The 26,320-nt window shown below is 40.5% G+C and overlaps 2 protein-coding genes across 8 annotated transcripts in view; one reads left to right on the top strand and one right to left on the bottom strand.

Moving 5' to 3' along the window:
* Nucleotides 1–3,155, top strand: part of PLA2G7 (phospholipase A2 group VII) — a 40,064-nt gene extending 36,909 nt beyond the window's left edge. For all 7 annotated transcript variants that reach the window (XM_029945668.1, XM_029945666.1, XM_029945667.1 and 4 more), the window contains 2 exons: nucleotides 1,979–2,127; nucleotides 2,657–3,155. In XM_029945668.1, the coding sequence (XP_029801528.1) occupies nucleotides 1,979–2,127; nucleotides 2,657–2,787 (280 nt within the window). In that variant the 3' untranslated portion in view covers nucleotides 2,788–3,155. The remainder of the gene's footprint in view (nucleotides 1–1,978; nucleotides 2,128–2,656) is intronic.
* A 7,357-nt stretch (nucleotides 3,156–10,512) lies between these two features.
* TDRD6 (tudor domain containing 6) overlaps nucleotides 10,513–26,320 on the bottom strand; it is a 16,270-nt gene continuing 462 nt past the window's right edge. The window contains exons 2-5 of the mRNA XM_029943174.1: nucleotides 20,413–26,316; nucleotides 18,011–18,135; nucleotides 15,903–15,992; nucleotides 10,513–11,093 (exon numbers count right to left, since the gene is read on the bottom strand). Of these exons, the coding sequence (XP_029799034.1) occupies nucleotides 11,064–11,093; nucleotides 15,903–15,992; nucleotides 18,011–18,135; nucleotides 20,413–26,316 (6,149 nt within the window). The 3' untranslated portion in view covers nucleotides 10,513–11,063. The remainder of the gene's footprint in view (nucleotides 11,094–15,902; nucleotides 15,993–18,010; nucleotides 18,136–20,412; nucleotides 26,317–26,320) is intronic.

Below are 26,320 nucleotides of genomic sequence, written 5' to 3'. Positions count from 1 at the left end.
AAGAAATCCCCAAAGAGTTTTGAACTCGCAATGGAATGTTATGAGGTTGGGGTCATCCTTCTTCTGTCTGAAACCTGGTGTATTTTGAAGAAGAAAAGAGGTGGCGGGAGGGAAATACAAAGCGGATAGGTGATAAGCGCTATGATAGGGTCAGAGAATAGAGTCTTTTCTATCTGAGGGGGTCAGAAGAGGCTGAAGACATGGGAGTAGAATTCATCTTGAAGGATTAAAAGATGTTAAACAGAGAGGACAGTGTAGGTAGTTTAGGTAAGGACCTCAGTTTAGCTTCAGGTTAATTAAGGACTTCCATATTTGTATGTAAAAGTCTAATTCCAAAACAGAAATCATGCCTAGCCTCCCTCAGCCCCACTTCCTTACTAAGCTCTTGCCCCACCTTTTTTCCTCCTCTCTCTGCTAGGAGCCTGGAAAGCATAGCTCATACTTAATAGTTCGTCTTTTACTTTCATTCACACTTTGACGACTGTGGGCTACCTTCCTGAGCACCACCAGGACACTGACACTGGCCCTATGGAGGACATAAAAAGCTTACCCCCACAGCCTATTTGCAGCCTCAGTCTTGCTCCCAGCATCCATCTGACGCCGGGGACTTCCCCCGGTTCTCCTCCCCTGAGCACCACAACCCTACTCTCTCCTGCTCCTCCCTCCATTTAGATTGCTCCCCCACTTTCTCCCTCCCGAAGCTGTTCCTCCACTATTGGTAGCATCCAGATTTCTGCTCCCAGCTCTCTCATGACCCGGTTTTTACCTCCTGACACTCACATTATGATTGGAAGCAGGGAAGGAGGAGCAGGAGGCAGTATCTCTGGTTCGGGTATAGATAACTGAAAACGTGGTGTTTGCCTAGAACAGCAGCAAAGTGAAGAGGAAGAGTTGAATTCATTGGAATTGGAAAGATATGTTTTTTTTAAATATTTTTTAATGTTTTATTTATTTTTGAGAGAGAGAGAAAGTCAGCGTTAGCAGAGGAGGGACAGAGAGAGAGGGAGGGAGACACAGAATCCGAAGACAGGCTCCAGGCTCTGAGCTGTCAGCACAGAGCCCAACGCAGGGCTTGAACCCATGAACTGTGAGATCATGACCTGAGCCAAAGTCAGACACTCAACCGAATGAGCCACCGGGTGCCCCTGGAAAGATATGTTTTAGCCATGGAATTTCTTAGTTTGAGATGGGGAGATTAGGGTAGAGATGTCTGGCCACCAACTGGGCAGTACCGAATTTGTGTCTTCTACATGAAACCATTGGAGATGAGCCCACCAAGTAGGGAAGGAAGTCATCTGAGAATAGAATACCAAGGAACATCTACATGTATGTGAAAACAGAGTAGACCGGGGAGAAGGGAAGTACAAACAAGGGAAAAGACGATCAAAGAAAGGAAAGGAAAAAACACTGCAACAAAGTGTCAAATGTCTTAGAGGCAGTAGACAATCACTCAACAAAGGCCATTTACGTGATGTTAGGTAGATTTAAAGAGCAGCATAAATGATACCTCTAAGGTGCTTACAGCTTAAATAATACAAGAAAAACATTTCCCTCCTTAAATCTACTTAATCCAAGGTTTACGTGCAGTGTGTTTTGAATAGCATCAAATAGATATGAAGTTAAATAGCATTGGTGAAGGAGTAGGCTTCTGGCTCTGGGTATACAGTCAGTGCAACATGTACAATTCCGTCAGCTCAAACTGGGAGTGTTCTAGCCCACCAGAAATCTGGGATCATTTCTTCTAAAACCAAGAGGCCGAGGAAGACAGGAATCTTTGTTTATCTAGAGGGGAAGGTGAATATATACTCAGATGCACAGACTGCTACCTACAAGTGCATCTACAGAGGTCAAATCTCCATGTTTTGTTTCCTTAGTTTTCAGTCAATAGGCCACCTAGACCAGTATCCTTCCTGCACCCTAAGTACAGAAATACTTTTGTCAAACCGTGTGATTCATAAACCTCTCATTTCTCTTCCAGGGGTACAGTCCATCAGAATTTTGTTGACTTCACTTTTGCAACTGGCAAAATAATTGGATACATATTCACTTTAAAAGGAGATATCGATTCAAATGTAGCAATTGATCTTAGTAACAAAGCTTCATTAGCTTTCTTACAAAAGCATTTAGGTAAGAAACTAAGTATTTTGTGACATAAACCAGGTGATTCTTAAGAGAAAACTGCCTTATTACAGCCTTAGTCCCATTTTTAACTGCCTCCAGTTGGTTTACAATGTAACACACCAGTAAATCAGTTTGAAGAAAGAAACTTGAGAAATTGAGTTTTGCTGCTTCTCATGCTACGTATCACAGATAGGAAGTCTACCTAATAATGTTTATTTTTGAGGCAGAGCATGAGCAGGAGAGGGGCAAAGAGAGAGACACAGAATCTGAAGCAGTATCCAGGCTCTGAGCCGTCAGCACGGAGCTCAGTGTGTGGGCTTGAACCCACAAACCCTGAGACCATGACCTGAAGTCAGATGTTTAACCACCTGAGCCACCCAGGCTCCCTGTCTACCTGTTAAAGCTAATAGTTTTTCCGTGCAGACTTAGTGGCCATTTGTGGCGTAATTTGTGAGTCTGTGCTGCCACCTAGAGGCAATGAGCTGTCTCATACTCTCAAAAGTTTCCAATGCCTATTAACATTTTTCTTTTCCAGGACTGCAGAAAGATTTTGATCAGTGGGATTCTTTAATTGAAGGAGAAGATGATAATCTTATTCCAGGGACCAACATTGACACAACCAACCAACCTGTCACTCTACAGAACTCTACAGGAATAGAGAAATAGAATTTGGATCAAGAGCACTTTTTTAAAAGTCTTGTTTAAAAGCTGTATAAAAGTGTGTGTGTGATTTCAATGTATTTTCTCAAATAGTGCTTTGTAAAAAATGTATACTGTATCATAATAGTGATTGAAGCTTGTTCTAGAATTTTTTCCTTTAAATGTAAAGAAAGACTGCTGTATATAACAATCAAACCAGCCTAAATTTTTATTTTACTAAAACGATAATACTTTTTTAGCGTCAAATTGATAACTATTTTTACATTCTTTTAGTGGACAAGTATATCAAAACAGGCACAATGCTAATGAAAACATGTTGCAGTGACATAACACTCCCGAAAAATACAATAAATACAGATTTTCTTGCCTCTCTATTATGAGTAGAATCAAGTTTTGGCCACATGGTATTCTAGGTAGAATTTGGAAGCACTCCCCTTTGACTTTTGGTCATAGCGAGAAAAATTAGATCACACAGATGTTACCACAGGATTAGGGATACTGTACAATTTCAGTATGATAACTAGGTTAGGGGAGTGGTCAAGGATAAGAGTATCTGGAGGCAGGGAAAAGGCGGCAGATTAAATGTATTAAAAAGAGGTTATAATTTGTTTGCATTTAATGCTATGTCTCTGATGGAGTCCACCTACTCAAGAAAGGTGCACGAGACAGGCCAAGGATTCCACCTATATAACACATTAGTTATGCAGCCGAAGGGTGTGAAGGATAACAAAGGAAACATTCGGAATTGCTTTTAAATGGTTTATTTTTCCAATTAGCTTTATGTTTTAAAGTCTGTATGCAATAGTAGCAATGGACCAGCACAATACAGGCATAACTTGCTTTATTGCATGTGACAGATACTGTCTTTTTTTATCCACTGGAGGTTCAAGGCTTCCGTGGAGGAAGGAAGTGCAACTGTGGTAGAAATGGCAAGAGGACTAGAATCAGACATGGAGCCTGGCAGGTGCCCCAATTCCTGCAGGATCCAGGTCAGACTTGAAGAGCTGAGGAGTTGCTGCTCATGGATGAGCACAGAAAGTGATTTCTTGAGATGGAATCTACTCCTGGTGAAGATGCAGGGCAGACTGTTGAAATGACAACAAAGGATTTAGAATACGACGACGTACACTTAGTTGATAGAGCAGCTGCAGGGTGTGAGGGATGGATTCCGATTTCAAAAGAAGTTCTGCTCTGGGTAAAATGCTACCATATAGCATTCTGTGCTCTGGAGAAATCGTTCGTGAAAGGAAGTCAATGTGGCAAACTTCATTGTCTTTTTAAAAAATGTTTTAAGTGTTTATTTTTGAGAGAGACGGAGAAAGAGGAGGGGCAGAGGACCTGAAGCACGCTCTGTGCTGTCTGCACAAAACCTGATGCGGGGCTCGAATTCATGACCTGTGAGAGCCGAAGTCAGGTGTTCAACCAACGGAGCCACCCCAGCCGTCAGCCGCCATCAACGTGTGTCAGGACCGTCCACCAGCAAAAAGAATATGACTCACTGGAAGCTCAGATGATGGTTAGCATCTTGTTAGCAATAAAGTATTTTTAAATTAAGGTTTATACGTTGCTTTGTTTAGATATGCTATTGCACATTTAATAGACTACACTCTAGTATAAAGATAACTTTTATACACACTGGGAAACCAAAAGATGTATTTGCCTTGCTTCATTGTGGTATTTGTGGGGATGTGGGGGATTCTTGCACTTATATATTGGGGGTCATGGAAAATAGCTTTTGTTTCCCAATGAATATAAAAATTTATGCCACTCATAGTTAAGTATATTTTGGTTTAATTATGGTCTGGCTCCTATGAATCCTTCATAATTAAGCTTGTTGAAGCCTGTGTCAACAAGATACTCAGGACTTTATAAGCAAACCGGGTTAACTGTAACTATTCATCCCCACTCCTTGGCTCAGTTAATAAGTAACTATATTTTGATTTGGCACTTTGGGCTAGCCTAATGTTTTAGGGTGCAAACTCGCTCTTTTTGAGAAATTTGATTTCTCCTATCCTATAGCCATTCTGAGTGTTTGAATTTTTGAAGAATATCGCATGATACTGAAGCCCTTCTATAATTGGACCCTAAATGCATCTTCTGTGACCTTTCCTCCAGTACCTTAAACTATATCCCTACAGGAGTGGCCCTAACTTGTCTACTCTTATCCCTGGAACAGGCAATATGCTTCCTGTTTCTACCTCAGCTCTGTTTAATGCGAAACCCTATCCTTTCCGCTTCTTGGAATTACACCCAGCGTTTAACGTCCTTATTTCTCACCATTACCTCATCAGGCTTCGTGTGCTGGTATAGTTTCGTAGACATACATCTTAACCCCCCCCCACCTCCTCCCGCCCCTGCTCACGGAGCAAACCTCCTGACTCACTTTAGAAATGGATAACCCTTCCAACTGTATTGGAGCCCCATTCCGTGGCATCTTTGTTAGTGGTACATGCAGGTGCTGAGAGGGGAAGTCACGGTTGAGAAGACTCAAATGAGTTAAACACATAATCATGACCTAGTGCTCACACTGAGTATCTTTCAAGGAAAAGAATACTATTTCTAAGCTTAAAAACACTTCGAGGAAGGTTTTATTAGCCTTATGTGACAAATGAGGAAGATCAAGTCTCCGAGAGATTGTATAATCTGTCCAGGTCACATATCTAATTAGTAGCATAGAGCTGGCCACCTACACAGAACCATGTTTTGAAAGCATGGGCTTTGAAGTTAGATGGGTCTGGGTCCGATCAGGTTTCTGAGACTCTCCAGCTCATTGTCCTAGAGAAGTTATTTAACCTCCGTAAAAACCTTCACTTTCCTGTGGTGCCTGGGGGCTCATTCAGTTAAGTGTCCGACCTCAGCTCAGGTCATGATCTCGTGGTTTGAGTCTGAGCCCCCACATGGGGCTCTGTGCTGACAGCTTGGAGCCTGGAGCTGCTTCTAATTCTGTGTCTCCCTTTCCGTTCCCCTCCCCCGCTCACACTCTGCCTCTCAAAAAATAAACATTCAATGTTCTCACCTATAAAACATAGATGATATTCATGTTTATTTTTGAGAGAGAGAGAGCTAGTAATTGGGAGAGGGGCAGAGAGCTAGAGGGAGACAGAATCTGAAGCAGACTCCCAGGCTCCAAGCTGCCAGCACAGAGCCGGACGCAGAGTTCGAACTCATAGACTGAGAGATCATGACCTGAGCCAAAGTCAGACACTTAACCATCTGAGCCACCCAGACGTCCTTAAAACATGGATAATATTAATATGCCTCTCAGAGTTAAGAATTAAAGGAGAAAATGCATTTAAAGTACCAGCGGAGTGACTGACACATAAGAGCTAATATTGACTTTACTATATCCCCCGTTTCTAGAACTGTGATTCCATTACTGCAGGTAATTCAGAACCACAGATATTCCAAAATCGTATTTCCTATTTTTTAAGGTTCTCATCACAATTTATCTCAAGTTTTTTATTTTTATTTTTTAGTTTGAGAGTGTGAGAGAAAGAGTAGGGGAGGGGCAGAGAGAGGGAGAGAGAAAATCCCAAGCAGGCTCCCTGCTGTCAGCTCGGGGCCTGACAACCGGGCTCCAACTCACAAACCATGAAATCATGACCTGAGCCAAAAACAAGAGTTGGATACTTGGGGCGCCTGGGTGGCTCAGTCGGTTAAGCGTCCGGCTTCGGCTCAGGTCAGATCTCGCGGTTTGTGGGTTCGAGCCCCGTGTCAGACTCTGCGCTGACAGCTAGCTCAGAGCCTGGAGCCTGCTTCAGATTCTGTCTCCCTCTCTCTCTGACCCTTCCCTGCTCCTGTTGTCTCTGTCTCTCAAAAATAAATAAAAAGCATTAAAAAAATTAAAAAAGAATTGGATGCTTAACCAATGGAGCCACCCAGGAACCCCATTTCAGGGCTGTTGTTTTTTTAATGAACAATGCTGCCTATTAATACGTGCGTTTACAGGGAATTTTTCTTTTTCTTAAATTTATATTCCAGTTGGTTAACATATAGAGTAGTATTAGTTTCAGGAGTAGAATTTAGTGATTCATCACTTATGTGTAACATCTATTGCTGACTCCAATAAGTGCACTCCTTAATGCTTATCATCCAGTAATTCCCTACCCACCTCCCCTCTAGCAACCCTCGGTTTGTTTTCAGTATTTAAGAGCCTCTTGGGGCACCTGGGTGGCTTGGTCAGTTAAGCATCCACCTCTTGATTTTGGCTCAGGTCATGATCTCACGGTTCGTGAGTTGGAGCCCTGCCTTAGGCTGTGTGCTGACAGCATGGAGCCTGTTCGGGCTTCTCTCTCTCCCTCCCTCTCTGTCCCTCCCCTTCTCTCTCTCTCTCTCTCTCTCTCTCTCTCTCTCTCTGCCCCCCTCCCTCCTTCTCAAAAAATAAATACACTTTAAAAAAAAAGAGTCTCTTATGGTTTGCCTCCCTCTGTTTTATCTTATTTTATTATTCTTTTCCCTCCGGTATGTTCATCTGTTTTGTCTTAAATCCCACATATTAGTGAAATCATATATATATATATATCTTTCTCTGACTTTGCTTAGCACTATATACTCTAGTTCCATCCATGTTGTTGCAAATGGCAAGATTTTATTCTTTTACATTGCCAAGTAATATTCTATTGTATATATACATCTTCTTTATCCATTCATCAGTGAATGGACATTTGGGCTCCTTCCATACTTTGGCTACTGTTGATAGCACTGCTATAAACATTGGGGCGCATGTGCCCCCTTTGAATCAGCATTTCTGGGTCCTTGAGATAAAACCCTTGTGCAACTGTTTGGTCATAGGGTAGTTCTATTTTGAATTTTTTTGAAGAACCTCCATACTGTTTTCCAGAGGGGCTCCACTAGTTTTCATTCCCACCAGTAGTGCAAAAGGGTTCCCCTTTCTCTGCATCCCTGTCCATCTGTTGTTTCTTGAGTTGTTAATTTTAGCCATTCTGACAGGTGTCTGCACATCTGTATCTCATTGTGGTTTTGATTTGTATCTCCATGATAATGAGGGATGTTGAGCCTCTTTTCATGTGTCTACTAACCATCTAGATGTCTTCTTCGGAAATGTGTCTATTCATGTCTTCTGCCCATTACTTCACTGAATTATTTGCTTTTTGGATGTTGAGTTTGATAAGTTCCTTATAGATTTTGGATATTAATCCTTTACCTGATACGTCATTTGCAAATATATTCTCCCATTCCATTGGTTACCTTTAAGTTTTGTTGATTGTTTCCTTCACTGAGCAGCTTTTTTTCTTGATGAGGTCCCAATAGTTCATTGTTGCTTTTGTTCCCTTTGCCTCTGGAGACATATTTAGTAAGAAGTTGCTGTGGCCACGGTCAGAGAGGTTGCTTCTTGTCTTCTCCTGTAGGATTTTGATGGGTTCTTGTCTTATATCTAGGTCTTTCATCCATTTTGAGTTTATTTTTGTGGATGTTGTAAGAAAGTGGTCCAAGTTCATTCTTCTGCATGTTGCTGTCCTGTTTTCCCAACACCATTTGCTAAAGAGACTGTCTTTTTTCCATTGGATACTCTTTCATTATTTGTCAAAGATTAGATGGCCATATATTTGTGGGTCCATTTCTGGGTTCTCTATTCTGTTTCACTATGTGTCTGGTTTTGTGACAGTACCATACTGTCTTGATGATTACAGTTTTGTAATACAGCTTGAAGTCTGGACTTACGATGCCTTCAGCTCTGGTTTTCTTTTTCAATATTACTTTGGCTTTTTGGGGTCTTTTCTGGTTCCATACATATTTCAGAATTGTTTGTTCTAGTTCTGTGAAGAATGGTGATATTATTTTAAGTGGGATTACATTGCATACATAGATTGCTTTGTTTAGTATTGATATTTTAACAATATTTGTTCTTCCAATCCATGAGCATGGAATGTTTCTATTTCTCTGTGTCTTCTTCAGTTTCTTTCATAAGCATTCTGTAGTTTCAGCATACAGATATCTTACTTCTTTGGTTAGGTTTATTCCTTTATCTTACGGTTTTTGGTGTAATCGCAAATGGGATTGATTCCTTAATTTCTCTTTCTACTGCTTCATTATTGGTGTATAGAAATGCAACATTTCTGTGTTTTGATTTTAGATCCTGCAACTTTGCTGAATTCATGTATCAGTTCTAGCAGTTTTTTGGTGGATTCTTTCAGGTTTTCCACATACAGTATCATGCCATCTACAAAGAGAGAAAATTTGACTTGTTCCTTGCCAATTTGGATGCCTTTCATTTTGTTTTGTTGTCTGATTGCTGAGGCCAGGACTGCCAGTACTACACTGAACAGCAGTGGTGAGAGTGGGCATCCCTGTCACTTTCCTGACCTTGGGAGGAAAGCTCTGTTTTTTCCACTAAGGATGATATTAGCTATGAGTATTTCATGTATGGCCTTTATGATGTTGAGGTGTGTTCCTTGTACCCCTACTTTCTTGAGGGTTTTTAATCAAGAAAGAATGTTGTATTTTGTCAAGTGCTTTTTCTGCATTTATTGAGAGGATCATATGGATCTTATCCTTTCTTTTATTAATGTGATGTATCATGTTGATTTGTAGATATTGAACCACCCCTGCAGCCCGGAATAAATCCGACTTGGTCGCGGTGAATAATTCTTTGAATGTATTGTGGGATTCGTTTGCTAGTACCTTGTTGACAAGTTTTGCCTCCATGTTCATTGAGGAAATTGGTCTGTAATTCTTTTTAGTGGGCTCTTTGGTTTTGGAATCAAGGTAATGCTGGGCTCATAGAATGAGCTTGGAAGTTTTCCTTCCATTTCTATTTTTGGAAACAGCTTAAAAAGAATAGAGGTTAACTCTTCCTTAAATGTTTGGTAGAATTTCCCTGGGATGCCATCCAGTGCTGGACTCTTGTTTGTTGGGAGATTTTTGGTTACTGATCCATTTTTTACTGGTTACGGGTCTATTCAAATCTTTTATCTCTTCCCATTTCAGCTTTGGTAGTTTATATGTTTCCAAAAATTTATCCATTTCTTCCAGACTACCCAATTTGTTGGCATATAATTGCTTATAATATTCTTTTATTATTGTTTGTATTTCTGTGGTGTTGGTTGTGACCTTTTCTCTTTCTTTCGCCATTTTATTTATTTGGGTCTTTTCCTTTTTTTTTTTGTTTTGGTAAGTCTGTCTAGAGGCTTGTCAATTTTGTTAATTCTTTCCAAGAACCAGCTCCTAGTTTCATTGATCTGTTCTAGTGTTTTGTTTTTAATTTTTATATCATCAATTTCTTCCCTAATCTTTAGTTTTTCCTTTTTTCTGCTGGTTTTGGGCTTTTTTGCACTTTTTTTTTTTTTTACAACTCCTTTAGATGTAAGGTTAGGTTGTATATTTTAGACATTTCCTCCTTCTTTAGGAAGGCCTGGATTGCTATATGCTTCCTTTTTATGACTGCCTTTGCTGCATCATAATTCCTTTTTATTTTTTAAAAGTCTATTTATTTACATATTTTGAGAGAGGGGGAGAGACAGAAAGACACAGAGAGAGAGAGAGAGAGAGAGAGAGAGGAAACAATTGGGGAAGGGCAGAAAGAGAGGGAGAGAGACTCTCAAGCACGCTTTGCATAATCAGCATAGAGCCCAATGTGAGGCTTGATCTCAGGGACTGTGAGATCATGATTTGAGCCAAGGTCAGAGCCAGGTCAATATAAAAGAATATTATAAGCAATTATATGCCTAAGCCACTCCAGCACTCCTCCTTTTTAATAAAATGAGACTACCACACCTTTAAGGAGAAACTTTATTCAAATCTATGTCATATTAGAATACTTCCAAAATCAAACAGAATATTAATCAAATGTTAACTATACAGACAAAACAAAGCTTCAGAAACAACACAAAAGTCTGAAAGTTATGCTAATAAACCCATCCCTCTAAGTAGTATCATATAATAGACTTGTCATAAAATTATAACTTTCTATTTTAATTTAAATGCTATATTCAAAATACACAAAAATAGGGTTTGTTTTTTTGGAAATTTGAGTAATGTGTTAGCAACTTGCTTAGAAAAATAAATTCTCCTAACTTATTAGAAACAGAACATACTTAAAGAGAGAAAACGATCCCAGATTCATATGCAAAGCAATACTGCTATAAATACACGGCATCGTTGTCCTGAGAGCTATTCTGTTGTCAGCATGTATCAAGGTTTTCAAAAATGACAACTTCTTGTGATTATATGCTCTTGACTTGCTCAAATAATCTGTCAGTCTGGGTAAGATGCACATGTTTAAGAGTAGTCTCAATGGACTGGCCACGTCTATGGGTCCACAGTTAAATCTCTATCACCTTCAGATTCCTTTTCTGGAAAAAAAAAAAAGAGCAAGAGAGAGAGAGAGAGAAAGAGAGAAGGAAGGAGAGAGAGAGGGAGAGAGAAACCTCAAGTTAAGAAAAACAAGAAAATTACCTACACAGGTGCTACCATAACAAATTTAATGTCTTCTCAACATGTGAGAATTATTCTATGGAGAATTGTTCCTACAGAAATTGTTTTTTCTTATAGTATTTGGTTCTCACACCGCCTATTATCAAACAAAGTTTCTCTATAATATTGGCATACCTAATATTTTGCTAGAATGATGTTAGTAAAGCTGATACCTGAATAGTCCTTTGTTTCTCTTTCCCTACTATGTATTTTTCAAATACTAGTAAAGCCGGCAAGATTTGATTTCATTCTCAATGTACCTCAATTCTAAGGACCAATGTGTTCCTTAAGAACAAGATCATGTAGTAACCAATAACTTCCAACACGAGATAAACTAAAACCCAGAAAGAAATTCTAAGAGATCATTTAACATACAAAGATCACTTGAATGCATGAGTTAGTCAACACTGAGAGATTTCTTTAAAATTCTTTAAAATATAAATTTATATTCACAATTTAACTTTCAAGATTAATTCAATCAACAAACAAATATTCTATAATATTTCTTTTTTTTAATGTTTTATTTATTTTTGATAGAGAGAGAGAGAGACAGAGCATGAGAGGGGGAGGGGCAGAGAGAGAAGGAAACACAGAACCAGAAGCAGCTCCAGGCTCTGAGCTAGCTGTCAGCACAGAGCCTGACGCGGGGCTCAAACCCACGAACGTGGATCTGACCTGAGCCGAAGTCAGAGGCTTAACCGACTGAGCCACCCAGGCGCCCCTCTATAATATTTCAAGAAATTCTCGTCATTATTTATCGCCAGATGCCCATTTAACATTTTTAGCTAAAAAGTTTTAATTCATTTTCTACTACTAACACCCAAGGAAATTGATAAACCATTTTTGTTTGAGGATTCAGAATAAGGGTACCTTGAAGACTTGGCAATCTGTTGATAAAAGTTATTTTCTTTTAAGAACACAAATTACCTTCAATTCTAGTATAATCCAATGACATGAAGTCGAGATCTTTTCCCACTGTTTGGAATATAGCCTGCCAAAAGGAACCTTTGCATTACCACCAATTCTTTGTTACAGACACAAAATAATTAAAATCAGAAAGGGGATCATAGGTAAAGCAGAAAGTAAACGATGAAAAACTAAGCATTTAATTTTTTTAAATGTTTGTTTATTTTTGAGAGAGAGAGGTGGCGGGAGAGAGAGGGAGGGAAGGCAGAGAGTGGGAGACACAGAAACAGAAGCAGACTCCAGGCTCTGAGCTGTCAGTACAGGGCCCATTGCAGGGCTTGAACTCACAAACCATGAGATCATGATCTGAGCTGAAGTCAGCCTCTTAACAGACTGAGCCACCCAGGTGCCCCAAAACTAAGCCTTTTAAAAGTATGGTGATCTGATTTTATAGGGAAGAATCACCCAAGAGCACTTTCTATGCTTCCAATACTCATTTCTCTGGAACATCTCTATGGGAGCATCCCACACAGGGAGTAAAGGACCCTTTTCCAATTTTTAGCTCCCAATCTCCACACCTCTGGGTGTCTGATGCCTTTTTCAATGGGTTCCTATTCAAACACATTATCCATGGTGAGCCACAGATCCTTTATTAAAGACTTAATAAAGAGGGATAGATTTCTCCTATATTCCTTTCAACAAATAATAGCTCTGTGTGTATGCATGAAGTCTATACAGAAATTGATTCACGAGACATATTCTTACATTAAAATAAAATCTCTCAGATACCAAAGAAAAATTCTTTAAAGGTGTAATCAGAAAGACTCCCAGATCACAATGACATTACCAAAAAAGTCATGCACAGTTTAATACCTCACGATATCCACTTTCAAAGGAAAACCAAATTATTTGTAGACATATCTAAGAGTTCCTTCAAATTTGAGGAAAGAATCATTCAAATCTCATTAGGACCAAATTTTAAAAAGTAAAGCCTTATCCATAAGTAGCTTCTATATTTGCTAACTGATGTAAAGTCAGTTATGTCTATATATATTATGAACACTTTAAGTTGCCTTACGTAGTTTTCTTTTATTTGGCAGGCATAGGGTAGTTTATCCAAATAGAATCCCCTACAAATATACCTGTGCATTTGGCTGTGGATTCTTGAAAAGTAATGAATGGAAAAAATCAGAATGGAAAAGAAAAAGTTTTAGTAAATACTTATGCCACCTAAGTGAAGCAAGCTGTTATTGCTGGCATGTGAACAAAAACGTGAAATCAATAAGAAGGTGAAGAAAGATGTTCAATGGATTTTCATAGTGGAAAATTTTCAAATGACCTAAACGTGCACCACTACGAGACGTGGTGTAACAAATGACCGACCATTTGTGTCATATAAGATTATGCCGCTATGGTGTCTGCTGGCAGCCAAGGTGGAATAAACTGACTACAGCATGCCTCTCTCGAATCCTCACTACCACAAAAAATTCTGGAAAGTATACAAAGAGCAACTGTGGGCCCTGAAAAGGGCCCTTCCTTCCTTCCTTCCTTCCTTCCTTCCTTCCTTCCTTCCTTCCTTCCTTCCCTCTTTTCCTTCCTTCCTTCCTTCCCTCTTTCCTTCCTTCTTTCCTTCCTTTCTTCTTCCTCCTCCTCCCCTCCCTTCCCTCTTTTCTCTCCTCTCCTCTCCTCTACACTCCCCCCTCCCCTCCCCTCCTCTCCTCTTCTCTCCCCTCCTCTCCTTTCATTTCCTTCTTATTTTTTCCTTCTTTGTCTCCTAGTTTTGACTTGAGTCTGGACCAAGTCAGAGCTGCCCAGCCAGGGGAGACAGCAACACTCTGAAGGAAATCCCCATTTCTAGCCAGCAGATTGGGAAAAAGAGGCCCCTGAATACTAGAAAGTGAGGAGTGGGTAGGAAATCCCTTCACTACTTTTCTTTTTTTCCTTCTGGCCCAGTCATGAAAGCAGCCCCAGCTGAAAGTCTGAAAGGAGACTCTGACCACTGGAACAGTAAAAGGGCCATTTGCTATCTGAAAAACGGGGGTGGGGATTCATTTTTCTCATTTTTCTCTCTGCTTCCCTCCAGAGGTGGGCTTAGTGAAATAGAACTGCTTGATAGCAAAGAAGGAAACCTTGAGAGAAACATGCTCTCTGTCTAGAGGAGCAAGAAAAAGGGCCCCTAGGAGCTTAGAAGATCCTAGAGGGGCACCTGGGTGGCTTAGTTGGTTAAGCATCAGACTTCGGCTGAGGTCATGATATACCAGTTTGTGAGTTGAGCCCCGCATCAGGCTTTATGCTGACAGCTCAGAGCCTGGAGCCTGCTTCGGATTCTGTGTCTCCCTCTCTCTCTCTCTCTCTCTCTCTGCCCCTTCCCCACTCACGCTCTGTGTCTCTCAAAAATAAACATTTAAAATAATAATAATAATAATAATAATGATAATTATAATGATAATAATAATAATAAAGATCCTTGAGGCCAGCAAGTGTGCAGGCAGTCTCAGAGAAAAGGAATTGAAAAATATGAATCCCTAATACTATATATGAACTGATATAAATCCTAAGGTCAACCCTGAACTCTGCATATGCAGAAGAGAATCAACTCAGCATAGCAGTCTTTAACACCTGATCTACTATATAAACTGCTAACTAAGTCCCTGGGCGGCTTATGCTCTGGGCAGACCCAAACACCAAAGCAAAGTCTTTGAAAACCGAACTGACATTGGAACTAACAAACAAAGAAGGAAGGGCAGAACTTGTGGTATGAACCCAACTGGGTTGGCCACCGCTAAAACAGAAACTTTCTAAAAGATGTTAATAGGAGCCAAAGTCTTACAACATAATATTCAAAACATTCGGGACATAGTCCAAGATTACTCAACATACAGAGAACTGAGAAATGCTGATCATATTTCAAGGTGAGACGTAGATGGCAAATCCTGAGATGACTAGATATTGGAACTCTCAGATACAGATTTTAAAGTAAAAACTTCAACAAACGCCAAACAGAACAAACTCAAATGCCCAGATATTAGAATGGCATGGGAAATTGCCCACTATGTAATTTTATTTATTTTTCATTCTTTTTAACACTTACTCATTTTTGGAAGAGAGTGACAGAGCATGAGCGGGGGAGGGGCAGAGAGAGGGAGACACAGAATCAGAAGCAGGCTCCAGGCTCTGAGCTGTCAGCACAGAACCTGACATGGGGCTCAAAACTATGCGCAGTGAGATATGACTTGAGCCAAATTCAGATGCTTAACTACTGAGCCACCAGGTGTCTCCCACTACATAATTTTAAATCTAGAACACAAAATATAAAACTGTATGCAGGAGGAAATCAATTGTGCACAAAATATGTAGATGACACACCTACATTCCATATAAACAGAAAGATTATGAAATAAAATGAAACTGATCAATCTCTTTGTCTTGGGTTGATGTATTATCAGTGACAAGTCCTTTCTCTGATTTAAATTTGCCATTATTCCAGATTTTCTACACAAAATAGATTTTAGAAAGGTCTTAGACACCAAATGGTTATCATTTAAAAAACCCCCCTTCCCCCAAAATCAAGATAAAAAACATTGATAACTAGTTTGTCTAAAGGGATGCTTGTCATAAAGTCCAGAACCATTAATTGTTATTGCTGCTTTTCATTGTCATTAATACCAGTATTAGTGTTTTTTTCTCTATTATTCCCAAACACGAGGGCTTTGGAAATAGTTTAAATTACCTTTAAAAATGAAAGAAAATGCTCTCATTAATTAATTTATATCATTCCATACCTCAGATGGACGCTTCTCTAATTTGGGTATGCCATTCCAGACATTCTCGGGGTTCACTATCTCCTCCATACCATTTGAAAGGTTCAAAACCTGTAAGAGAAAAAAGATATTTAATAGAAATTAGTAGTTTCCAGAAACTGTAACTGATTTTTGTAGACCATAGCAATCCTTCAGATGAAATACCTCAAAAGGCAATGAAAATAATTTTATTAAACTTCAATTTTATGCCTTAACTCAATAGAACTTCTGTTCAAAACACGTATTGAGTATCTATGCCTAGATATCAAAGGTAGCTAAAAATGAGATCTCAAGTAGTTCAAAATTTTGTGGAAAAACAGACCTCTAAGCAGATTGTTACAATGTGGCACAGACCTCTATAGGAGCAGGAATGGGACCATAATATAGGTATAAAGTTTTTTGTTGGGTGGGGAGGGTGAAGAGATGGAAAGATTTAGAAAATAATGCTAGTGAATGCTCTGGAAGAGGCAATGAAAATGAAAATAAAGATGCAATGAAAATCTTCCAAAAGTAAGTGAAAATTGGGGCACCCAGGTGGATCAGTTGGTTGAGAGTCCGATTCTTGATTTCAGTTCAGGCCATGATTCCAGGGTCTGGGATCAAGCCCTGCATCAGCCTCCTTGCTGATCATGGAATCTGTTTAAAATTCATTCTCAATGGAGTACTATATGGCAATGAGGAAGAATAAAATATGGCCATTTGTAGCAAAGTGGATGGACCTCAAGGGTGTCATGCTAAGTGAAATAAGTCGGGTGGAGAAGGACAGATACCATATGTTTGCACTCATAGGTCAAACAGGAGAAACCTAGCAGAGGACCACGGGGAGAGGAAGGGGGAAAGAGAGCTGTGGAGAGTGAGGGACACAAATCATGAGAGACTATTGAATACTGAAGATGAACCATGGACTGAAGAGGGAGGGGGGAGGGAGGGAAGGGGTTGATGGTCATGGAGGGGGGGCACTTGTGGGGAGAAGCACTGGGTATTATATGGAAACCAATTTGAAAATAAACTATTAAAATATAAAAAATAAAAATAAAATAAGATAAAAAATAGAATTCATTCTCTCTCCCTCCCTCTGCCCCTCTCTCCCTCTCACACACTCTCTCCTCTCTCAAAAGAAAAATTAAAATAAAAATAAAAGTGAAAATTAGCCAGTTTGGGAGGGGGATAGAGTACAAGTGACTAGAGCTGCATTATTAAATATATCAAAGAAGCCATGTAGAGTAATATATATATATATATATATATATATATATATATATATATGAACAAGCAATTTGAGTCTATCTAATGTAAGGTACAAAACATAAATGAGTAAACCTAAGACTGGAGACAAATATGGACATTCAGCCCTAGAGAGTCTCCAGGTCCTCTAGAGAACCATGCCATGTTAATGAGCTTGGCTTCTCTATCCTAGAGCAGTGGTTCTCAAATTTTAATGGTATAAGAATGCACATTCCTGGTCTTACCCTCAGAAATTCTGAATTAGCCAGCCAGGGCAAGGTCAGGAATCTACAATTTAAGAAAACCACCAGGTGATTTTGATACAGGTGATTTTGTTTTTTGTTTTTCTTAATTTAAAAAAAATTTTTTTATGATACAGGTGGTTTTGGATCAGAGGAGAAACACAATCAACTGGAATCCCCAACAAGTTTTATTCACAGGAATGCTGTTATCAGATTTGCATTCGACAAATTTCACACTGGTAGTGTAGAGAATCAACTGAAGGAAGACTAGAAGAAGTAAACCAACAAGGTTAGTAGAGTATAATCTAGTTGTAAAATAAGGGACTTCAAACTAAGGCAGTGGCATTAAGTGTAAAAAGTTTTAACTACAGATAAGAAATGGAAAGCGTAGAATTTGATGACTGATAGGATTTCAGAGTCAACAGAGATGAAAGAGCAGGGGATGATTTCTTGCTAGGATGCTTGTATGTGAACTTTGAGATGATTTTTGCACTGCACCAAATTACCAGGGGGAATGGTCAGGTAAACATCTGTTAAATTGCATTCTTTAGTCTGGTAAAGTTTGCTAAAATTTCCTTAACAGTCTCCAAGTATCTTGAGATAAAGTGCTTCCATTTGACTTACCCTTGTGCTTTCTTCACCTATTTCCAGAATCTCACATGCAGACCATGTGTTACTTAGACTTGACCACACAACACATTTGGATCCAACAGCAAATCCTCTCAGAGTGTAGGTGTTTTCTGGCTGAGCTGCCAAATTGAATAAAGACTCAGTGCATACCTCTTTATCCCTGGATGTTAAATATTCAAGCAAAGCATTTTCTTATCTGCATTTCCTATTCCTATACAATCAAGGTCACGGATGGTCTGAGTCTGTATCTTTTCCTGGATTTTATTTTAAATTCTTCTATAATTCCTTATTGCTTCCTTCAAAAAACAGCACTGTGATGTGATGTGTCTTTTAAGAATATGAATCTGATTCCTGACTTTGAAACATTACTGTTGGAAGCTGGTTATTGTTGCCACATGTGATACGGTCTATGGTTACAAGAGCTATGTCTTTCTTTTTTTTTTCCATTTATTTTTATTTTTATTTTTTTAACATATGCAATTATTTTCCATCATTTACAATACAGTAGTTACAATGATACTCCAAACAGAAAAGCAAAGTAAAAAATCAAAACCCCCACTTCTATTTCATATAATTAGACTTATACAGAAATTAGAAGGTTAGGTACCAACTAGTTAATCACCTAATTTCACAAGAGCTATGTCTTTCTGAAGCAGCAAATTACAAGTTGGCAGACATTCTTATCAAAAAGCTATTACTTAATCTTAATAAAGTGTGGTAAAGAGGACTAAAAATCTGGGGTAATATTTAAATGAATTATAGTATAGCCACAGAATGGAATACTATAGAATTAAAATATTTTGAAAGCATATTTAAGGGATTAAAATGCAGGATTCAACACTATGATAATATGATTCTATTTAGTTCTTTAAACTGTCTGTAAATAGACACACACAGGGTGAAAGGCAGCAGGAAGGAAGTGCACTGCAACTTTAACAGTCGTGGGATTATGATGATTTGGGAGATTTTCATTCTCCCTAGACTACTGTTTTCTCTATTATGTACGATGGCTCAAATTTAATAATCAAAAATTTACATATAGGAGTGCCTAGTTCTGTCAGTTCAGCATCCAACTCTTGATTCCAGCTCGGGTCATGATCCCAGGATTTTGGGATTGAGCGCTGTGCTGCGCATGGAGCCTGTTTAAGATTCTCTCTCAGGGTGCCTGGGTGGCTCAGTCGGTTAAGCCTCCGACTTCAGCTCAGGTCATGATCTCATGTTCTTGGGATCAAGCCCCGCATCGGGCTCTGTGCTAACAGCTAGCTCAGAGCCTGGAGCCTGCTTCCGATTCTGTGTATCCCTCTCTCTCTGCCCCTCCCCACTCATGCTCTGTTTCTGTCTCAAAAATAAATAAAACATTAAAAAATTTTAAAAAATTCTCTTCCTCTCCCTCTACCCCTCCTCGCCCCTCCAGACACATTCTCTCTCTCAGATAAAAAAATAATAATAGTGATTAAAAAATAAAAATTGAAATATAAAAAGTCTAACATTATTTTTTTTTGCTCCATAATATTTTATTGTCAAATTGTTTTCCATACAACACCCAGTGCTCTTCCCCTTAAGTGCCCTCCACCATCACCACCACCTCTTTTCCCCCATCCCTCTTCCCCCTCAACCCTCAGTTCATTCTCAGCATTCAATAGTCTCTCAAGTTTTGCATCCCTCTCTCTCCCCAACTCTCTCTCCCTCCTCCGCTCCCCCTGGTTCTCCATTAGGTCTCTCTTGTTTTCCTGCTAGACCTATGAGTGCAAACATATGGCCTCTGTCCTTCTCTGCCTAACATTGATTATTTAAAAAAAACCCTAAAAGTTAGGTGTTTAGTGTAACTTTATTTATTTATTTATTTATTTATTTAGAGCATGAAAATCTTAAGCATGTTCCATGCTCAGCATGGAGTCAGACATGGGGCTCAATCATCCAGGTGCCCCCATTTCCTGTAACTTTTAAATCTTATTATCAAAAAATAGCAATACATGTAATTTATTTAAAAATTAATCATAATAAATATTCTCCAATATTTGTTCTCTTGTTTGGTTAATAAAGCTCCCCAAAGCTAGCATGTATTTAGGGCTTTCTAAATAAATGATAAGGTATATGCATGAAACAAAAGCATTAGATTTGAAAATTCTGTAAAAATGATCCATAGGCAATGCAATAATTTAGCATTTCATCCAGCCTAGAAAGCATGGTTCTACATTGATTTCACAACTCAATCTCCCTACATTTAAAATGCTCTTCATTAAATCCAAATCTGATTCTCTTTTCAGGTTTTAATCTTTTCCTCAAAAAATTAACTAAAAAAAACCCAGAAGACAAAAAATAAATAAGAATTATTATCTTTAAGACAAATAAGTATTTTTGAAAGACACTCAGTAAAAGTAAAAGAAATTGCATACCTGAAACATGATCTTGTAAAGAATTATTGTGTTTCCTTCCATCTCTGGATTCTTCTTCAGAGAACAAAGTCGATGATGAAATGGCATCTCTGTTTTTATGGTCTGTAAATTCTTCTTTATATACATTCATTTCAATTTGCATGTTGGGATTGCAATTCTTTTCATGTAGACTTAAGGGTAGTGTAGGCTGGTCCTCAAAACATTCTACACAACTTGACTTCCTTGTGTCTTCGGCACACATGGGGTCTTGGGCTTTCTGACCGAATCCTAGAGACAAAGGGTTTATTTTGTCATCTAAACACAGCTGGGCTGTGGGTAATTCTAGTTCTGGCTGTTTCTCAGATTCACAGTTGAGGGGAAGCTGCTCTGTAAATATGTGCAGGGTGGCTTCTGTGTCATAGTTTTGGGGGAGGGGCACAACTGTAGACACCAGGCTTGGCTCTTCTTTTTCTTCATCCCCGACTAGAGAATGCTGTAATTCAGTGGATTCCAGTTCCAGGAACTCTTTGGATTCATCATCAGGAGAAAGTGGCACCTCAAGTGACTTCAGTTCTAATATCTCCTTTGTTTCACTAGCCTGCGGTAGTAACATGCTAAATCCTGTCATGAGATATTTATCATCAAACTTTGCTTTGCCAACCAAATGGGACTCTCTTTTACCTTCCAGTACCTCAATGCCAATTTTATCTTCGCATGGGTTTGTGAAAGCTTCAAAGATGTTGTCAGGGTCAGGGCTATAGAATTTAGTTGGTTTGGCTTCAATAATGTTTAAGTTTTTTTCTATTCTTCCAGGGAACTCATCTGCCTGTGCTTCCACATATAGTGTTTTCTCTTGTCCAATTTTACTACTTGCTTTCTTAAATCCAACCACAGGACTCAGGGATCCAAGAGCTCCTTTTATCTCTGGATCACTTTTTTCATAGGGCAGATCACTGTTACTAATACTAATCTTAGAATATTTCTTCATTTTCTCATTAATACTTTTGCCTTTGCTTTTCAAGTCAACAATTGCTAAAGGGATATTACAAACATCCCTTTTGATTTCTAATATTGTTATCTCCAACACGTCTTCTGTTACTATTTCATAAAAATAGTCATTTCCCTCTTGAGGGCATGCACCTTCTGAAATATTAAATCCTGAGAGGCAACACGGAAAGGCTTGCATGGGAACCACCAAGAGTTCAGAAGGAATATTCCAGAGTGCTTTGGGGTCCACACAGTCCTCAAGGTTTCCAAAGTCCACAAGCCTGACAGATACAAGATAATCATCACAAATACTGGTGATAAGTGCTCTATAGTAATGCCCGTCCTCTCTATATCTCACTATGCAAGGATCTCCAATACGAGGGCATTGGACACAACTTCTCCAACTTGTTACTTGTTCCCCGGCGGTTTGTACTTCTACTTCTAAAAACTGAAGTTTATCAGTATCAGCAAACTGACACCAAAAATATTCGGGTCCATCTATCACAGTGGCATATGCTCTTATTGTCTTGATCTTTGGATTGTACCAGTTAAGAAACAGTGAATTGTCCATGTCTGTTTTGTTGACAGACTTTGAACAGGCACCTTTAATTATTTGGTTAGAAAGTCCTACTTGAGATTTTTCACAAAAAATGTATCTACTTATCAGGTCTTCTGCTATAATCCCATGTTCATCAGCAAGAATAACTTCCCACCTGTCTTGAAATTGAACAAATTCACATCTTACTTGAACCTCTTCTGTCTTTTGGGAAAAGTAATGCGTCATTTCCTTACAGTCTAAAATCTCAGGAACCCAAAGTCCCTTCAAGGAGCAGTGAATGCACAGTGCTGGGGCCAGTGTGTTAATAAGGTCCAGCTTACCTATCTTGTTAGTGTGGACCATGGAAACATTGCCATAATCTATAAACTGTACAGAGAGAAGGTCATTGGGTTGTCGTCCCTTGACCACAGCACGATACCATAAATTGTCTTCAGGAAAAACGGCACACATTACATCTCCTCTCTGCAAAGGTGGACCTGAATAAAATTCTGGCCTGGTCCTAACATCGTTTAATCTCTTTGAAAGACTAGTGATTTCAGCTTCATCTTCTGTTAGTTGAACATAAAAGTCTGAAAGGTCATTTATATGGGAAACATAGACAACTGTTTTAAAGCCGGGCATTATAATCTTCTGAGGGAGCTCAGAAAATTTTAGAGGCACATTTTTGGGATATGAATCTCCTATGTTTCTCTCTGAAAGGGTAGCTTCTAGTCTTGTGGCTTTAAAAGGTGGCTCAGCTAAACTTTCTTCTTTCTTCTCGGTTGTGAATGGACACACCTGATTATGTCCCACAGAGTCCTGATACTGAGTGAATAAGTTTGTCTTTGTCCAACTTTGTAAAAGCTTGGTTTCCCTCTGTGCTGGGCTGGTCTTAGATTTGTGTGATTCTTCCAAGATCTCCAGACTACATAATGCAGAGTTCTCTACTGATTTACTTAAACGCCCTGCAGGTAACAAGTTCAGATGTTCCTTCTTTACTTCAAGGGATTCTGTTGCGGTGAGGAGGTCTTTGCTTGCTTTTTTTTTTCTTGTCCCACTTTTGTAGCCAAGTAATGCTAACTTCTCATTGATTTTTGTGTTGATTTGAATATTGTCATCATAGAGTTCTATAATCAGTCTTCCATCTGGATCTTTTGCTACAACCAAAGCCTTCAGTGACTTATCTAAAACAGTCTCCTTGAACCATGCTGTAATTTCTTCTGGTATATGATCAGGTATGTCAGACAATGAACATTTAACAGCTTGCATGGATAGAAGTAAGACATCATATGCATCCCTAGGTATTGGAAGCAGATCATCATTTGTTACTACATAAATGTTTCCAAAATCAACAAAAAAGACTTTATTTGGTTCTTTTTCTATTGTTATTCCCCTATACCAGTTTCCATCAGTGTACTTGGCAAGGCACAAGTTTCCGGGGAGCAAGGTGGATGTTTTTAAATTCAGTAGAACTTTACTTAATTGTGTAATATTACAGGACAACCGTTCTAAAATATTTGCATTTCTTCCCAGCTGGCAATAAAATGCCCAAGGGTCATCAACGTGTGTTATATACACCAGTTCTTCGCTGCCAATTTTCATATCGTGTGTCGAATAGTAGTAAGAATGTAGCTGAATGGAGGACTCCAGGGGCTTCTGAAGTTTAACTGGCCTTGCAAGTCTCTTTTCTACCAAAAAATGGCATGCGCTCTGGAAAGGTGTTAGCAAATCTACAATGTTAAACAGCTCTTCATCATGCGCTGAAGCCAAAGCAAATATTGTGCATTTTAATTCGAGATTGTTTTCCCATGCGTTGTCTACAAATTCATTAAAGGCTTGGACTGCCTTTTCATCCCAAGCAAAAGGATTTTGACCAGGGGGTTGAATTAAATTATAAAGACTGCACCGAAAAGCCTGAGCCTTAACCTTGAGAAACTCTTCGCTAATTGAGTAAATATTCTTCACAGCTACCATATCTTTGTCTCCATAATCTACAAACATTACTTGGACATGCTCTGAAGACTGTGCCCTGTGAATCACAGCTCTGGACCATTTTCCGTCTACTGTTCGTTTTGCCAGACAAACGGGGGCATTTCCCTGGTAGGGAGCAGCTGTGTTCTTGCAGTAGTCCTGGATATTACACATCAAAGTTTTAAAGTCTTGAACGTTCCTGGTCAGCTGGCACCAGAAGTAGCCGGGGTTTTCAACATAAGACACTTTGACTTCTACTGTACTTCCAACTTTCATCTCTCCTTTATAAGAAGAGCCTGGCTTAACTTCCAGGAAATTTTGCATAAGAGGGGAATAAACAGATACTCTCTTCTCTTTTTCCTGCACAACTAGTCCAGTTGGGATACCCGTAGCGACTGGTGGATCAGTCAAAATTTCTGAAGCGGAGGTAGTTGGGTTGTTGTCTCTCTTGGCTTTCTGTTCTACTTCTCCCCTCTTGGCAGGAATGATTTTGTTATTCACAGCAGTAAAATGGTTTGAAACATACCCTGGAGAATGGGCACTTAGGGTAATTCTCTCCTTCGTTTCAAACTCCTGATACTTGGCATACCCAGCTTGAGCAATTACCTTACTAATGTTTTCTTCCCCTGTTCTTGATTCATCAAGAATCTCAATAACATATTGCTTATCCTGCTTATCAAGGACATGGATAACTAATTCTTTGTGGAGCACAGTCTTTTTAAAAAAGGAAACTGCCTCCTGGCTCCAACTTTTCCCCAAAGGCCAAATATCCGCCAGCGTGCACTTCAGAGCCAGTACTGGCAGCCGCCTAAACTGAGGAAGCAGCATCCTCACGTCATACCAATCCACGCTTTCCAAACTGCCACGGTCAACTAGGAATACATCCACACTCTTGTCGTCCAATCTGGTGACCACAGCCCGATAATAGCCATTTTCTTTCCATCTGACACAGCAAAGGTCATCAGGTTCGGGTTTCAGCACTACACCCTCCAGCTTACTTGCTGAGGAATAGAAACTGCACATTCTCCTCATCAGTTTGCTGAAGGTGCCATTGTGCTTCCTCAACCGAATCCAAAACTCCGAAGGATTTTTAACAAACTCTACCTGGGCATCATAGAAGGCGTTTATCTTTAACCTGGTGGATCTTAAGGCTGGGAGTGGAATCTCTTCATCCGCTTCTTCAGCAGGAGACTGAGACTGAAAAGCTGTTGCTTGTGGGTCCTCCTCCTCCTCCTCCTCCACTTCCTCCTCCTCCTCCTCCTCTTCCCCCTCTTCCTCCTCCATTCCCCGGCTTTGCAGGAATCGGTCGGCCAAGCAACAGGACCTTACTCCGAATACACAATTAAGGTTGATCCCATCTTCTCCGTACAGAGTGACGTAATACACATGCTCAAAGGAACAGTAGAATTCAATCTTTGCATTCACCGCCTGGCCCAGGATCAGTGCCTTCAGGTCACCGACCTGTGACCGAGACCAGCCTCTCCCACCGTCCCAGAGTCCATACAAAGCACAGGGGTAGGTCACCACGGGCATTCGAAAATACTCGGACAGCAAGTAGCGGAGACTACTGCAACTCACTAACTCCTTCCTTCCGTAGTCTACGTGGAGCACCTGGGCACAGCGCTGGGGTCGAAAGGTCTCAAGCAAGAGCGCTCTGTACCAATGTCCGTCCAACCCACAGGATGCACACGGAGAGCCAGGCTTGTCTGGGCTCTCCTCCCTCTCCTCCCGTGGGGCACTGGTAGAGTTCTTATGCTCCGTCCTCGAGGAGTCCTGGTAAATCTGCGCCATGCTCTCGGACAGGCGGTGGATCTCCTGCGAGAGGCTCCGGAGCTGGCAGTGAATGCGATGGGGGTGGCACACCTGAGTTACCACCACGGGCTCCGTCACGCCCAGCTGCAGCTGCGGGTAGAAATAATCCAGCCCAGGGTGCTCCTGCTTGGGAGGGACTCGCGAGGGGACCTGGGCCCCCGAGCCTGTGCTGCCGGGGGCCACCGTCAGGTAGCCCTGGAGCAGCGAGCGGAAGAGGCTGTCGGGCACCTGGCGGGCCAGGCCGAGCTCCTGCATCTGCTGGGACAGCTCTGGCGCCTCCAGGAGGACCAGGCGATGGAGCAGCAGCACGTCCAGCACGCGCCCGTGCACCTGCTTGCCCTGCAGTCCGCTGAGGAAGTCCACCGCACCGGGCGGCCAGTGCTGGGGCTCGCCGCCGCCCGCCGGCACCAGGCCGGCCAGCACGCAGCCCAGCACCTCGGAGGGCAGGTGGAAGAAGTCGCTGCGCCCCGGCGCCAGGGAGTCGGCGCCCGCCGTGACGAAGCGGCCCTCGTCGAGCAGGAAGACGCGACTCTCCTGCGCCTGCTGGCTGACCACGCGGCAGCGGTGCCACAAGAGCCCCACCTGCACCAGGCACAGCTCGCCCGGCGAGGCCGAGGCGCC

Source organism: Suricata suricatta, chromosome 7 (genome assembly GCF_006229205.1).
Source record: "Suricata suricatta isolate VVHF042 chromosome 7, meerkat_22Aug2017_6uvM2_HiC, whole genome shotgun sequence".
NCBI lineage: Eukaryota > Metazoa > Chordata > Mammalia > Carnivora > Herpestidae > Suricata > Suricata suricatta.
Note: the sequence above shows the minus strand (reverse complement) of the source record. Positions and strands in the feature narration are given on the sequence as shown.